The sequence below is a fragment of the Megalops cyprinoides genome, chromosome 6 (genome assembly GCF_013368585.1).
Source record: "Megalops cyprinoides isolate fMegCyp1 chromosome 6, fMegCyp1.pri, whole genome shotgun sequence".
In the NCBI taxonomy this organism is placed as follows: domain Eukaryota; kingdom Metazoa; phylum Chordata; class Actinopteri; order Elopiformes; family Megalopidae; genus Megalops; species Megalops cyprinoides.
In genome coordinates, this window is record NC_050588.1 from 21,904,811 (window position 1) to 21,918,293 (window position 13,483).

Here is a 13,483-nt window from a genome sequence, read left to right on the forward strand (position 1 = left end):
CTTGGGCGAGGCAGGGTGTGGGGTCGGGCAGGGCTGGGCCTTGCAGCCCTGACTCACCGGCCTCGCGTGAGGTTGTAAAAAGGACACCTCCTGTCTCTGGGAGGTCGGGCAGCACACGTTTGTTCACAATCAAGCTGTCTCCTTTCATGTGGCTTTAAATCAGGAGGAGTGAGAGACGCGGGCTTTATCACTGGAGCCAGGGCTTTACTATGCTCAGCAGTAGATACATTTTAATCACCTTTGTCTGTCAGTCTCTGCAGACAGTATGGATGTGCCTGTGGGACAGCAAGCACTTTCTGTTAAGCTTCTTAGAGAGAAGTCATTTGAGTTGTACAAAATTCAGTTAAAATGAGATTTCCATAAGAAGCAAAGTCTGTATCAAAATTATTTTTGTAATTTATACCTGAGATTAGTCTTTCTCCACTTCAAAATGAGCATAGCATAAAGAAATAATAGATATGAGTTTGAGTTGGGGGGTATGTGAGTAAATGAGTGAGTGAGTGAGTGAGTGTGTGTGCGTGTGTGTGTGTGTGTGTGTGTGTGTGTGTGTGTATGTGTGAATGTGTGTGGGTGTGTACATGCATATTTCAGATTTATTTCAGATATTTGTTTAATTAGCCTCTCTTGTGTAGAGTGCCCTTGTCATTACAGCAGGAGTGAGAGCTGATCAGCTGCTACAGTTAATGTAAGCTTCTCTCAGACGTGTGAAGTAATGCAACTTCATTTGGCTGTTCTTTCCTTCCCCTGAATCCTTCACAGCTAAAAGGCATCATTCTCGCAATGTTGCGAGAACAACTGGTGGCCCAGGAGCTGAAGCAAAGGGAATAGCTTAGCTAGCCTTTATGTACTCCTCAGACTGGGTCGAGGGAGATTATCAGCTTTACAGAGTCGTGTGTTCCTCGGGAATGACTGGCTGACATTGTGTATTACTCAGCTGTCTACAGAACAGGTTTCCACATGTTCCCCGTCCTCCAGTGCTGTTGTGTCACTGATCCTGAAGGCTTAACCGCACTCCCTGAAAATGCCTCCAAATGTCACCACTTCCGCCGAAACTCCAATCCTCATGAACACTGTGACTTTGCTCAGCCCGCGCTCCAGGGCCTGGTTTTCAGCAACGTGTGAAAACTTTATTTTATTTCTGGATAATTAACATCAGGAGGTGCTTCCACGGTATTACCTGTTCAGAACAAGAACATTACTAAGGCGTGTTAATCTCCACCACACTTTTCTTTCACCTGCAAATTGGCAGAAACAAGTATTCAATAATGCCAATTTTATCCTCCTCTTTACAACCACAAAATCTGCTTCTGTTGTGGCTTCCAATGAGGTTGCCTCTGAGTTGAGGACTGTGGCGAAATGTTTTTCTTGCAGCTTACAGTAGAGTGTATCTGGGTTATGTTCAATAATGGGAAACGTCTAGACAGTGTTGCTCAATTATTAGATATTCTGAAGATGTTGTCATGGAGGTTGCGAAAGTACTGATCAATAGTGTCTGGTATTGATGTATTTCTGCCGAGGTCAATGAAAATCTAGTCAAGTCTGTATACTTGTAGTTGTGGTTAATAACAAGTAGTTGGCCAGTTGGATACCTTCTGAACATCTTGTATATACTTGTAACACATCTAAATTAAAACAAGCAGTAAGCTCAGAACAAGTTTTTGAAAATTACTTTATTCTTTCCATGCATTAATGCAATCTGAAAATGGCAAGCCTGTCGAATAGAACTGCAGTGTTAACAAGGAAAGACCAGAAAAGTATGGCATTAGATACTAACTGCTCCACTGAAAGGCACATTCACGCTTCCAGGCCAGAGATTCTTGTCTGAAATCTGGACTGCTCTGGCGTGCATTGCATTACCATGCCTGAATGGCTTTTCTTTAAACACTCACTCTGCCTGATTGGTGGCAGTTAGCAGGTACGCTACGCAGCATTTGCCACATCCTCACTCCTCAGATTCCTCCCACCTCTAGCCCTGCTGTGAAGTCTGTCATCGGACCAACACTTAAAACCCTGCTGGACTCCGCTGCCCGTGTGGATCTGCGTGGTGTTTACAGCATTGTTCGCACCTCCCGCCTAGTCGCTCCTCACATTGCCTGACAGAGAACACAACCCCCCACTCCCCTTTCAGCTCCTCTGAGGACACTTAGGTTGGTCCTCACGGCCGTCAACAAGAGCACTGGCTGCAAAGACTGGATTCCCTTTGTGTCCCAGGGCTCCGGAGTGGTCTGGCCCCAGTCTGTCTCTGCCAGGTTTCACAGGCCACATTTTGAGATAATGAGGCTGCTATCAATGATGTCATTCTCTTAGAGTCAGACTAGTCTTTGGTGTCAGAAACCAGGGTCACTGTGGGTGGTGGTTCTAAGGCACTGAGCGGTAATGTTTAGTCGCAAGTGGGGCAGCACTTCTTCTGAATCTGCTTGCCCTTTACCACTGGTCACTCTTTTCCTGCCCTGTTTTAGGAATGATCAGTCAGCTCTTAAGCCCTAAGCGGGCAATCACAATTTTGAAGAAATTAACCTCAAGTGTTGTACTGGTGTGAGGTGTGATCAGTTCAAAATAATCAAAATAATTAAACCACTGCTTGTCTGTAGTTTACTAAATGAAAAAAGCTGACCCTTACTTAACTTTAAAAATTGCAGCAGGGGCAGTTTTCTGGTGCTCAGTGCAATATATACAAAGTTGGCTGAGGCAATGGTCTTATCACCCAGATCTGCTAAACAGTTGTACAGACCATTCTGTTCTCTTTAAAACCAGACACATCTGGTTGCCATGTTGCCCAGTCCTGGCTGTCTAACCCCAGACACCTCCCGGGGGTAACCCTGAGATGTGATTTCACAGCCAACCTGCCGTGGAACATGCTCCATCTCTCTCCGAAAGCCCCGCCGTCTCTCAGCCCAAGCCCAGGGCACACAAACATGGGCATCTGGGGCCACATTACATCACATGCATTTACCTGTCATCCTAAATTATCCAGCTAAGCACCCTTCAAACAAAAAAATGTATCAATTACCCCCCCTTCAATTGCTCCAACAGGTCACTTGTTTGTTTTGGGTCAGAGGGGTGAGGTCCCTGTGGATTCTGCTCAACAGCTCTAAACAAAGGTTGACTGTGGTCGAGACTTACTGCTCGATTACCTCCCGCGTATCTCTCCACATGCTGCCATACTCCCACACACACATCACAGAGCCTGGAAGATTGAGAACAAAGATGCTGTTGCACACATAAAAAATTGTGGATATCTGAGATGTAATACTATGCTGTGGCACTCCACCTCACACAGTACAGAACAAAAAAGTTTAAAAGGAGAGATCATACTTTTGCACTCCACTTCACATATCAGAGGGTATGGGAAATTTGGGCATGAGACCATATCGCTGCACTCCATCTCAAACAACAGTGAGTACAGGTGATTGTAGTGTAAGACCCTCTCCACTGACTGCTCTCTGTTGCTGATGTGTGACAGGGGTGATTACTCTGGACAGGATAAATCCAATATACAGCATTCCTTTGCATGCTGAGGTTTAGCTCTCCTGTATCTAGATAGTTGCATTTTAATGTTCTTATTTGTTTACATTCCATAGAGGAGAACTGAGCTGCAGAATGCAAGAGCTGGTATGCCGTTACATCAGTGGAGTTACATGGTGTACTGTCCTAATAACAGAGAGGACGTTACCTCTACCAATAAAAGGACCAGTATCAGGGTTGCCATCTCTCTCACATACTCACCCTGACACTTAAACTTTGAGACTGTGGGAACAGGGCTTCATCAAAAGCGTGAGTGTCACAACAAAAGCGTGAGAGTTGGCAACCCTGCAACATGATGTTACCTCCAGTCTCACTCCTTACAGACAACATGTCACAGGGATACTCACCCTTCCATTTCAATGCATTTCACAAGCTGTTAGTGGATACAAAGTTTTAAAGACAAGTCTTCATTTTGAGTCCTTATAGCTTCATGTCACTTGTGATGAACTAGTTTTGATGTTCTCAGCCTTTTTTTCTTAGCTACATGTGAATAAAATCAGCCATGATATGGTATGCCATGGTATGCCATGGTATGGCTTTAATCTTAGTCATTGAAAGTGTTATGGATGTACATCTTTTTAAGGAAAGGCCAATCCATTTTTTATGAAGAATAAGGAATTAGAGCATCCAGATGAATAATTACAGATGGGGTTCCAAAAAAAGTAAATTGCATATTCCCTGTCAAGGGAAAGAAGCACTGCTATATAACAGGATAGACAGAAATATAAACCACTGAACAGTAACAAGAGCCAGAAAATGAAGACATAACCATGACCCAGCACTGCCCCTGCATCTCTTCCCAGAGGTCAAATTCACAAATACAGGAAGTCTCTGACATACATCACCTGCCTCTGAACAAGCCTATGCAACCCAACAGCTAGAGTCTTCCTTTGCTACCCACATCACTTCTCCTGCTGAGAATCTGGTGCTTGTGGAGTCTAAGTTTCATTTTACTATACCGTGAAATCACAATATGTTTAATGGTGGCAAGAGGCCATCCAGGCCAACTGGCGTGTCATTCTGCCTCTTGTAGAGTGTATCTGGCATTGTGCTTGAAAATTCTAAGGGTCTCTGCTTCTACTCCAGAATTGATCAGAATTGACAATACAGGACAGACATGAGCATTCAACAAATGTACTCTCTCTAGATCCTGCCTACATACTCCACTCATTTCTGCCTCATTGGCCAGACCTGCAAACTCAACTGAGGAACAAGGTTAGAGAGCTTAAAGAGGACAGAGGTGGGGTTGCTCTCATTATGAAAACATCCTGACTGACTCTCCATGAGAAAAATCCCTTCTCCACTTCCTTTCCTTTGGCTTTTCTTTGCCGCTTTTCCTGCAACAAAGCCAGTTTCCTCCTGGGCCTGGCGTCAACAAAAAATTTCTACCTCATGGTGGGATTTGGGGGAGGGAGTGTTGATGGGCAGGTATATTATGGAGAGGGAAGGGTTTCCGAAATCTAAGTTCGCTTCAGAGATTTTTTAACTGCCGCAAACATTTTCTGATCACATATCTTATGCAACTTTGTCGGGGATGGCTCATGGATTGGTCAGTGAGTACTAGTTGGATTTCAATTGTGAAAATAACCAACAGATCAGCAACAGAAGTGCAGCCAAGCTGGGCAACTGTAGCACAGGGACAGCTGCATGACAACAGCTGCCAGAGCATGGTAGAGGACATCACTGACCGTAAGAGAATATGAGTTACATAACATCAGAGAATATAGTTTATTTTTTAAACCAGTGTAGTTTGCTGCTTTGTGTGGAGGAAATGTCAGCTCTCAATGGTGTGAGGTGGAGGTGCTTTCATAATGACGAAATTTCATTAATTGAAATTACTATGCCTTATTACGCTTATTATTAGGAAACATTTTTATATCAGTCTGAATGTTGGATCTACATTGCTGATGTTGAATCATCACCCACTGTTCTTTTCATGACAGTCTATTCACACTTCTTGTTTGAAAATTCAAAGGATCTTTCTATTGATTAATGTCTGATGAAAATGAGAGTATCAGTTTAAATGAAAGGACTGTTCCTCATTCTCTCTCTCTTTCTCTCTCTCTCTCTCTCTCTGAAGATGGAGGTGGTATGGCATTAGTGAGTCCCTATCCTCACAGAGCTCCCTTCAAAAGCTCCTCCCACCCTCCCTCTGACACCCATGAATTATTCCCCACTGTCTGACAGATTGATTTTGACTTTGGGCAATGCTTTCCCACCGGAACTCTTGTGAACCCGAGGATTCTAAAAGCAAGGTCATGAGTCTGGAAATGAGTTATTTTACGTGCATAACCTTCTCCCTCCCCTTTTCCCAAAATACAGGCAATGCATATTCTATTGATCGATATACAAGGGACAGTTCATGACATGCATTCAACACTGGAATGTTTCCACCAGAGGATTACATTACATAACCCAGCATACGTTATTTTTTCTTAAATTTAATAACTTATTTAAGACCCCACTGCGGGAAAGGGCTGACTCTATAATCTGGCTCCAGGTGGAAACAGACTCTGGTTCCGCTCTGAGCCTCTTAGATAAACAGCCAGAGTCTAACGATTCCCCAGCGGAGTCATTCCTCTTCACTAATCCTGCCTGTCCCTAGAATCAGCCATGATTGGTGGGACTGTCTGCTCGGGTGTAACTTTAGGAGGGAAAAAGCAATTGGACTGTAAAATCTTTTCTCCATTAATTCTAACAATATTATTCTACATTTAATCTTGCTCTTGGAGTCATGAGCTGGACATAATATATAGAGGCGAGAGTAAAAAGTAATGTTTGCCCAGCACCAGTGTCGCTTTCTTTTCCTACGTGTGCCGACCTCTTCTTTTTATCCCGACTTAAAAAATGGAGGCCTCCATCATTAGGGGTGTGTGGATAGGCTGACTTGGCACAGACTCTGCTCTTGCAACACCAGCACATTAGAGCAGGGTCAAGTTAAACGAGCCTAGCCAGCGCTCTGTTCGATAAAGCGAGGAGGAGGATAAATTCTGGAAGTGTCTTGGTTCTTTTCCATCTGGAAGCAGCTGCTTACTAACTGCTGAACCCTCTAACCCCCCCCCCCCCCCCCCCCCCCCCCCACACACACACACACACACACACACACACCCTCAGAGAGGAGAGTGTGACCTCATCAAACCTAAGTCACCAGCACCGCTGGGGATGTGTTGACGCTGTCTTCCTGTCTCAGACAGTGCCTTCTCCTGCACAGAATTGCTGGTTGTCCTCTTTCCCTTGGGGACCGGCTCAGACTCTCCGTGCTTCAGAGGTTGTCTGCTATGTCTACATGGTTTTATCACCTAACATCTTGCGGATGATGTTGTTTTCCTGGAGGTTTTTTTGCTTGGTTGCTAAGCAAAAACTTCAAACAACTCCAAGTAATGTTAGCATCCATGTTCATTTTTTTCTAATGCCTTCAATTTTTCTGTTATTTTGCACCTGAAAAAGCTACCTCTGCTCTAGGTCTAGTTGCTTGCAATACATTTTTAATATTTAATACATTTTCAATATATAAATCAAATCAATAAAATAGGCCATATCGCCTCAGCTTTTTGAGGGAGAATTTTTTTGTTTAGACTTCTGTTTCTACAGTAGTTACCCATGAGCCTTTGCACTAGGTCAATCATTGGCCTGTTTTGTTCAAAATCTGGTTTTGAGCCTGATTCAAAAAATGCTACTGGTGAGCACGGATAAGCTGATTTGGGTGTGGAATCATGATGAACACTATAAACAATAACACCCCGTGAGAAGACAGCTGGTCCAACCTGATTTGTGTACGTGCGGGTGTGTGTGTGAGTGTGTATGTATGCGTATATGCGCACATGAACATTGGTACTCTCTTCTGTGTTTCATTATGGGCATGTTCAATTCACTATCACTCACTCATAGAATGGAGAGACATAGTAACGTTGTTTGCATCTAAAAGTAATTGGCTCACTACATCCATTTTAATTACCCAACAGCTGACAGTAAGAACCATTTCAGATAATACAGTGCACATGTCTGTATAAATTGTGACTTTATTATTCAGTCACGCTATTATTTGTTTGCATATGGTAAATTACTTACAGCTGGCTAACGCTATTCATAACCCTACTGGAGCTGTTAACAGATTTTTAATTGGACAGGATAATTAAGAGGCAATTTGTTTTGACTGAATTTGTCTTTTTATTAATAGACTGATTTGATCTGTGTTGTGATCAATGTCAAGCCTTACCTGTCAAACAGTGTATGCAGATAACTTCAGTCTGCTATTAGAATCAAACCTGCATGTTCTTAATGGCGTCACTGTCACTCTGAGAGTAACGTGCACACTTACTAGCATTTAAATGGTTTGCATGGCCTATCTCATGCTCCATACTGCTCTCAGTCCATTCAAATATAATGCGGATTGGTGAATGTGCACAGACAGACCCTAAGGATGTGCTATGATTCTGAATTTCCACAAAATTATTTTAATTCCTTTTAAATGTTTGGTTTGTTTCAGTCTCATCCTCTGATTGTAAACAGCCCATAAAGCAAAGAGCCTGTGAATGTCGCAGGTCGCTTTTTTCTTGAACCCCATTCCAGACATTAGGTGCCTTCAGTTTTAGTGTTGTCATGCTTTATAAACTGTGATTAAAATCTCTCGTATTCCCTCTTTCCAAAAAGCAGTCAAATGCTCCTTTGATCAGTGTGTGTAGCGCATGGTAAAAGGCCACTTTAAAGCTCTCAGTTTCCTTTCAAGGACAATAATTGAAATCAGGTGACTAAAACAGGCCATGTATTCCAATGACTGTCAACAGGGTTTTCTGTACTGTGCTTTGTAGTCTCTGATATGAGGATCTCAGACTACAGTTTTTTTAACCTCATTCCCAGGAATAATTAATTCACTTTGTGCAGTAGAGTAAAGTCTACAATAGCAGAATGCACTTATCTTTACAACCTAAAGATGTATGTAGCTCACATTTTGTAAATACTGAAAAAGCTACACATATTAATTACTGAGTCTGAAAACAGTTTTTATTTTGGCAGCAAATACAACGTTATTATTGGCAAGACATTTCTCAAATAAAAATAATAAGAAAGTCACATTTTGGGAAGAGGTGTCCATGTGAGAGTGAGTAAAAAGTCTATTGCCACGACAGCACTCAGATGTACCCAATGATGTCGTTGCAAATGATTGGCTGTCGGCTACCTGTCTTCATGAGGGCGGTGAACTGGTAGAAGTCCGTGCCCAGCTCGTGCAGGCCTGTGTGGGACTTGTGAAAGAAGGGCATCCGCGCCTGGAAGCCCACAGGGCAGGAGAGGCGCTTGGGGGCTGCAGCAGTCCTTTTGCCCTGAGAGGAGTCCACTGACTTCCCCCGCCCCTCTGAGTTCCTCGACATTCCCGCCAGTTTCCGCCGCATGTTGACCAGGAAGTCCTTGGCAAGCCGGCGGCCTGGGTTGGGCTTGAGCTTGGGGGCTGCATCGGGGCAGTCCGGTAAGTCCATCCAGTTCTCGATGAGGTCGGCGAAGCTGTTGTCTCCCAACACCAGTGGCTGCCGGTTCCGCCCACGGGTCAGCAGAGACGTGGTCCAGTCCTCGGGGTCGCTGGCCTCGAAGGAGGTCCAGCGCTCCAGGCAAGCGTCCGAGGTGGATTTTGGGCGGACCCGGCCGCTGGGGGCCCGGTTGGTGCGCAGGCAGGCGCTGGAGGACACCCGGACGTTCCTGGTACGACGCAGCACCACCCCCTCGTCCTGCCAGGAGGCCTCAGAGTACCCCGAGTCAAACTCCAGACTCTTTTCGCTGCTGGGGGATGCCAACCCCAGCCGGCTTCCCCCCGCATCCCCCTCCTCCTCCACAGGGCTGCTCAGGCAGCAGGCCGAGTCGTACGTGCTGGACTCACTGGCGTCCGACATCCGCAGGCGTGTCCGCCGCTCTCGCTGCAGCGCCCTCTGCTGGCATGCTCGCGCCACTGCGGAAGGGTGACTGGCGGCCACACAGGTCCTCCTCATCTGCTTTAGATCCTGCAGGGACCTCATCATATACTCCATCTGCTCCCTCAGGCAGTCCCCAGACTCCCGCAGGCACAGCTGTACGGGCGAGAGGGAGAGTCCGTTACACACACACAGCCTGAACACAACATCTCTGCATTGATTCAGAGCAGGAACTACAGTTAGATAAAATTATTGCCCTTGTCTCCATGATTTTGGTCCCAAAAAAGGCATAATTGACATCCAATGGGCTTTCTCTTTTTTCACAATATAATATTTCTTCATGGGCCATATTTGACATCACATTTCACAATGAAGTAAGGAGTTTTTAAACTTGTATTAAACCTAGGAAATGGCACTATAAAGTAGAGAAATGCTCATCTCTTTTCCCTCTCTGCCTGTTCTTTATAGTGAAGACTCCTGACACAGTTCCTGCCTCTCCCAGGCTCCTTTAACAGGGTTCTCAGGCATGCTCAGACTTGCATGGAGAAAGCGCGGCTACTGCTGGGTTTCGATTCACTGCACCACCTCTCTCTCTCTCTTCCAAGAAGCAGTTATTACACAGCTGATATCCAGCACCCAGCCCACCAAGTGCACTGAGACCTGCTCTACCTGCCTTACATACCCAGCTTCCCACACATACCGCTGGAATACTGTACTGAGCTCCGTCCAGTTCAAAACTGCCTCCCTGCTCTTACATCACAAAATTAACAGTTAACTTCCCACACTGCACTGCAACATTACATTACAGAACGTTGCTCCACACGAACGTTGCTCCACTCCACTCACACGTAGTGTCCAATGGTACTTTAATGAACTCAATATTTTTATTAATTTATTATATAATTTTATTTTACACCAAAAATGATGCTATGCTGCAATGCTGTGTTGAAATCCACTCTGTGAAATCCACAAAAGAAGATCCCTACACCTACAGCAGTGAATCACAATCAGGTCTACATAAAAGAACCTGTCATTTCACACTCCAACTGCAATGGTGACCACATCCCTGGACGAGGCTCAGTTTCAAACATCTCCGATACACACTCAGCTATGATTTGTTGAAAGGTACTTCAAGATATGAAAAGTATATTTTTATATTTTAAGATTTCCATGTATGTATCTGTATGCTCGTGCATATGTATACAAATGTGCTTATGTATACAATGTAGGCATGTATGTGGATGTAACTTTACTACTACTTCCTACCTTCCTTTTGTTCACAAAAATATTTTAAGATGACTGAAAGTGGAGGGAGGTTGTAGAAACAGGATGGCTGGGAAATAGTCTCAGTCCCTTTAAGAAAGGGAGGATGTGTGAGAAACCAAATACTGAAGCCCCAAAAAGCATGAGGGGTGATTTCCTCTCCTTGTGACTCATAGGAGCTCATCCTGATTGGCGACAACCGTCCACTGGGAAGAAACTTCGCATTCTCAAAATTAAACAAGGGATGTGCAACTCACGAGACCTGCTATGAGTCATGTCAATATCATCAAGCAAACGGTTTTAGCTCATGAAGACTTACTAACATACAACCATTGCTTCACTGCAATCACTTCCCTGACACCACGTTAATGCATGAGGTCAAAGCAGAGATATACGTTTTGAGAATGTTGAAAAGATTACCTCTGAGAACCTATTACAATCACATCTACATCCACTGCGCCAAAATGTCACTGTATCAATTGATAATGATGAAGATGTCCAGCTGGCACATTACTTTCTCATAATGTTGCTCTAACACTACAGCAACATGTCTGTAAAGGAGATATTCCCCTGCACTGGAGCACAGATGTTACAATGGCTGCCTGCCACAAAACACTGCCAATACCATAAAATGGAGTAGAATTTGAAGCTGATTTTTCCAGTTCTGTTTTCACTTACAAGTATTTCATGACTACATCATTTTAACTTTTAAATGAAACTACCAATGCTTTTCAGAGCATGGCTGTCAAAGCTCAACTTTCACAAATGTATGAAGCTCCTCCGCATTCTCAAACCTTAAACCTGAGGAGAAGCTGTTATCACAGCTGGGAGAACTTAAGAGTTTGGCTCCAGAAAATACGGGGGAAGTTCTTTCCTTCACAAGAAGGCAAGAAGAGCTGAGTAGAGCTCTGGAGGGCACAGACTTTTCAAACGCAAAGGTTTAGCTGTGTTTGCCAGTGCCGCAGAGGTCAGACGCAGCTCTTTGGTGCTGTCGGGCTGAATGGACAGCCCTGTTCTGCACACTGCCTCTGCCTGCGAACGTGCCGTGACCCACCACAGCTTCGGCCTCCAGGAGACCCTGAGCACGACTGCGGTTTCAGGGACTGCCTTGAAGTGCCTCGGTCTCTCTTTGACCCCCTGCTTCCGTTTGCTTTCACCCATACCTAGGTAATTACAGCTGGAACTTGAGAGTAATGAGCGCTGTTAGCCCAGAGATAAAGGGCCAAGGCTAAACCTAGGCATTTCACTCTCCGACACCACAAGGCCACCACCTGTCTACAAGAAGGACTGGCCAACTTTAGAAAGGGTGCTCTTTTGCAAACATACCACCTTGCAACAGTAAAATTATGGTGATTCGCATTTCAGTCATGTCTATTGAAAAGGCATGGAGGTGTATGGAGCACTGGGATATATTTTCGCATGCACAATTTAGTAGTCGATGTAGCACGATGTAATCTTTACAGTAAAGAAGTAAAGAAAAAAGTTCGTGCGCAATGACACCATTAAGGACGTAATCAGTACACACACCGCTGTAAAACACAAAATTGCATAGTCGTTTAAAAACAAAAAAAAAACGTCTAAGCCAGTAAATATGTGTCATACGCCATGCTTTCCAATACCCAATAAGAGTTTGGTGCTTTTCTGTTCTGATAACCACGGTGATCAATGGCACACTTTAAAGAAAAACACACACACAATGTTTCTCCATCAGCCCAGGTGTGGTGAAATCATTTGCCAGATGCTGTTATTTTAGTTGGCTTCCTCTGAAGTACACAACCAGGATTTCACAATTAAAAACACCATTTGGTCGCGTTTTCTAGGACACATGGCAAAGAATAACATGATACTGCAGCCGCGCTCTGCCATCAGCGTCAGCGCAAGGGCGAGTTTTGGCTAAGAGTGGATGCGCGCAACGGTTTGAGGTTCCGCTGCAGATGTTACGCCATATGCTGGATATAATGCTATTATTTTATGTTCGGGCGTACTGTCAATCTCTGCTCATCATGTCGACTATCGTGTCGACATGATGAAGACATACAAAAGCTTTTGTGATTGCACCCACAGCACGACACAACACAACGAATTTCACCGTTTTAAAGTATATCCAACTAAAGGAATTTTTAGCTGACCTCAATATAGCTTGCAATATAAAAGTTATTGTTTGATATTGACGTGCAGTCAGTGATAGCAGCTTGTCCTATTTGCATATAATGATGCAATCTCAGTTAATTACAGTGATCAAATAGACCACTCTTCTGTTGTGAAAGCATGACATAATTCAACTACTGCACTCTTAATAAGAAAATATATTTGTGAAACATTTTTAAACGAACCGTTAAAATACTGAAAACTTACCATGTCTTCTTCAGTATATGGCAGTCACCGATAGAACAGTTGTCCTACAACAGAGATAATCATATCATTAACTGTTGATGAAAACATTGCATCACTAGCCTAACTGCAATCATCTTAATTAAAGGTCGTGTATTATTTTAAATCCTCGTTGAAGTTCAATTTGACTTACATTTGGTACCAGTGCAGTTTCCTGGTGAAAACGAGTAATCCGTAACGTTGTGCTGATTGTTCGTGTTTTCACCATACGAGCCAAACCCTTCAAACTCCTAAGCAAGGTTTGAGAAGTCTACTGCGATTTTGTCTGCGCCGTTCGTTTTGCATCCTGCGAGTCAGAACCGTGCATTGCTGAAGCAGCCAATAGGAAAGCTGCTGAAATCTGATCTCCCAAAGCGGCAAAGAGTTACACCTTCTACCTTCAAAAATGAAAAGATTGTACCGTAGGT

The 13,483-nt window shown here is 44.0% G+C and overlaps 1 protein-coding gene across 1 annotated transcript; it reads right to left on the bottom strand.

Moving 5' to 3' along the window:
* Positions 1-8,540: 8,540 nt before the first annotated feature.
* Positions 8,541-13,276, bottom strand: inka1a (inka box actin regulator 1a). The gene is made up of 3 exons (XM_036532159.1): positions 13,210-13,276; positions 13,041-13,084; positions 8,541-9,578 (listed from the first exon to the last, which is right to left on the bottom strand). The coding sequence occupies exons 2-3, from the start codon at positions 13,041-13,043 to the stop codon at positions 8,655-8,657; spliced, it is 927 nt and encodes a 308-aa protein (XP_036388052.1). The 5' UTR covers positions 13,044-13,084; positions 13,210-13,276; the 3' UTR covers positions 8,541-8,654.
* Between the last annotated feature and the right edge of the window lie 207 nt (positions 13,277-13,483).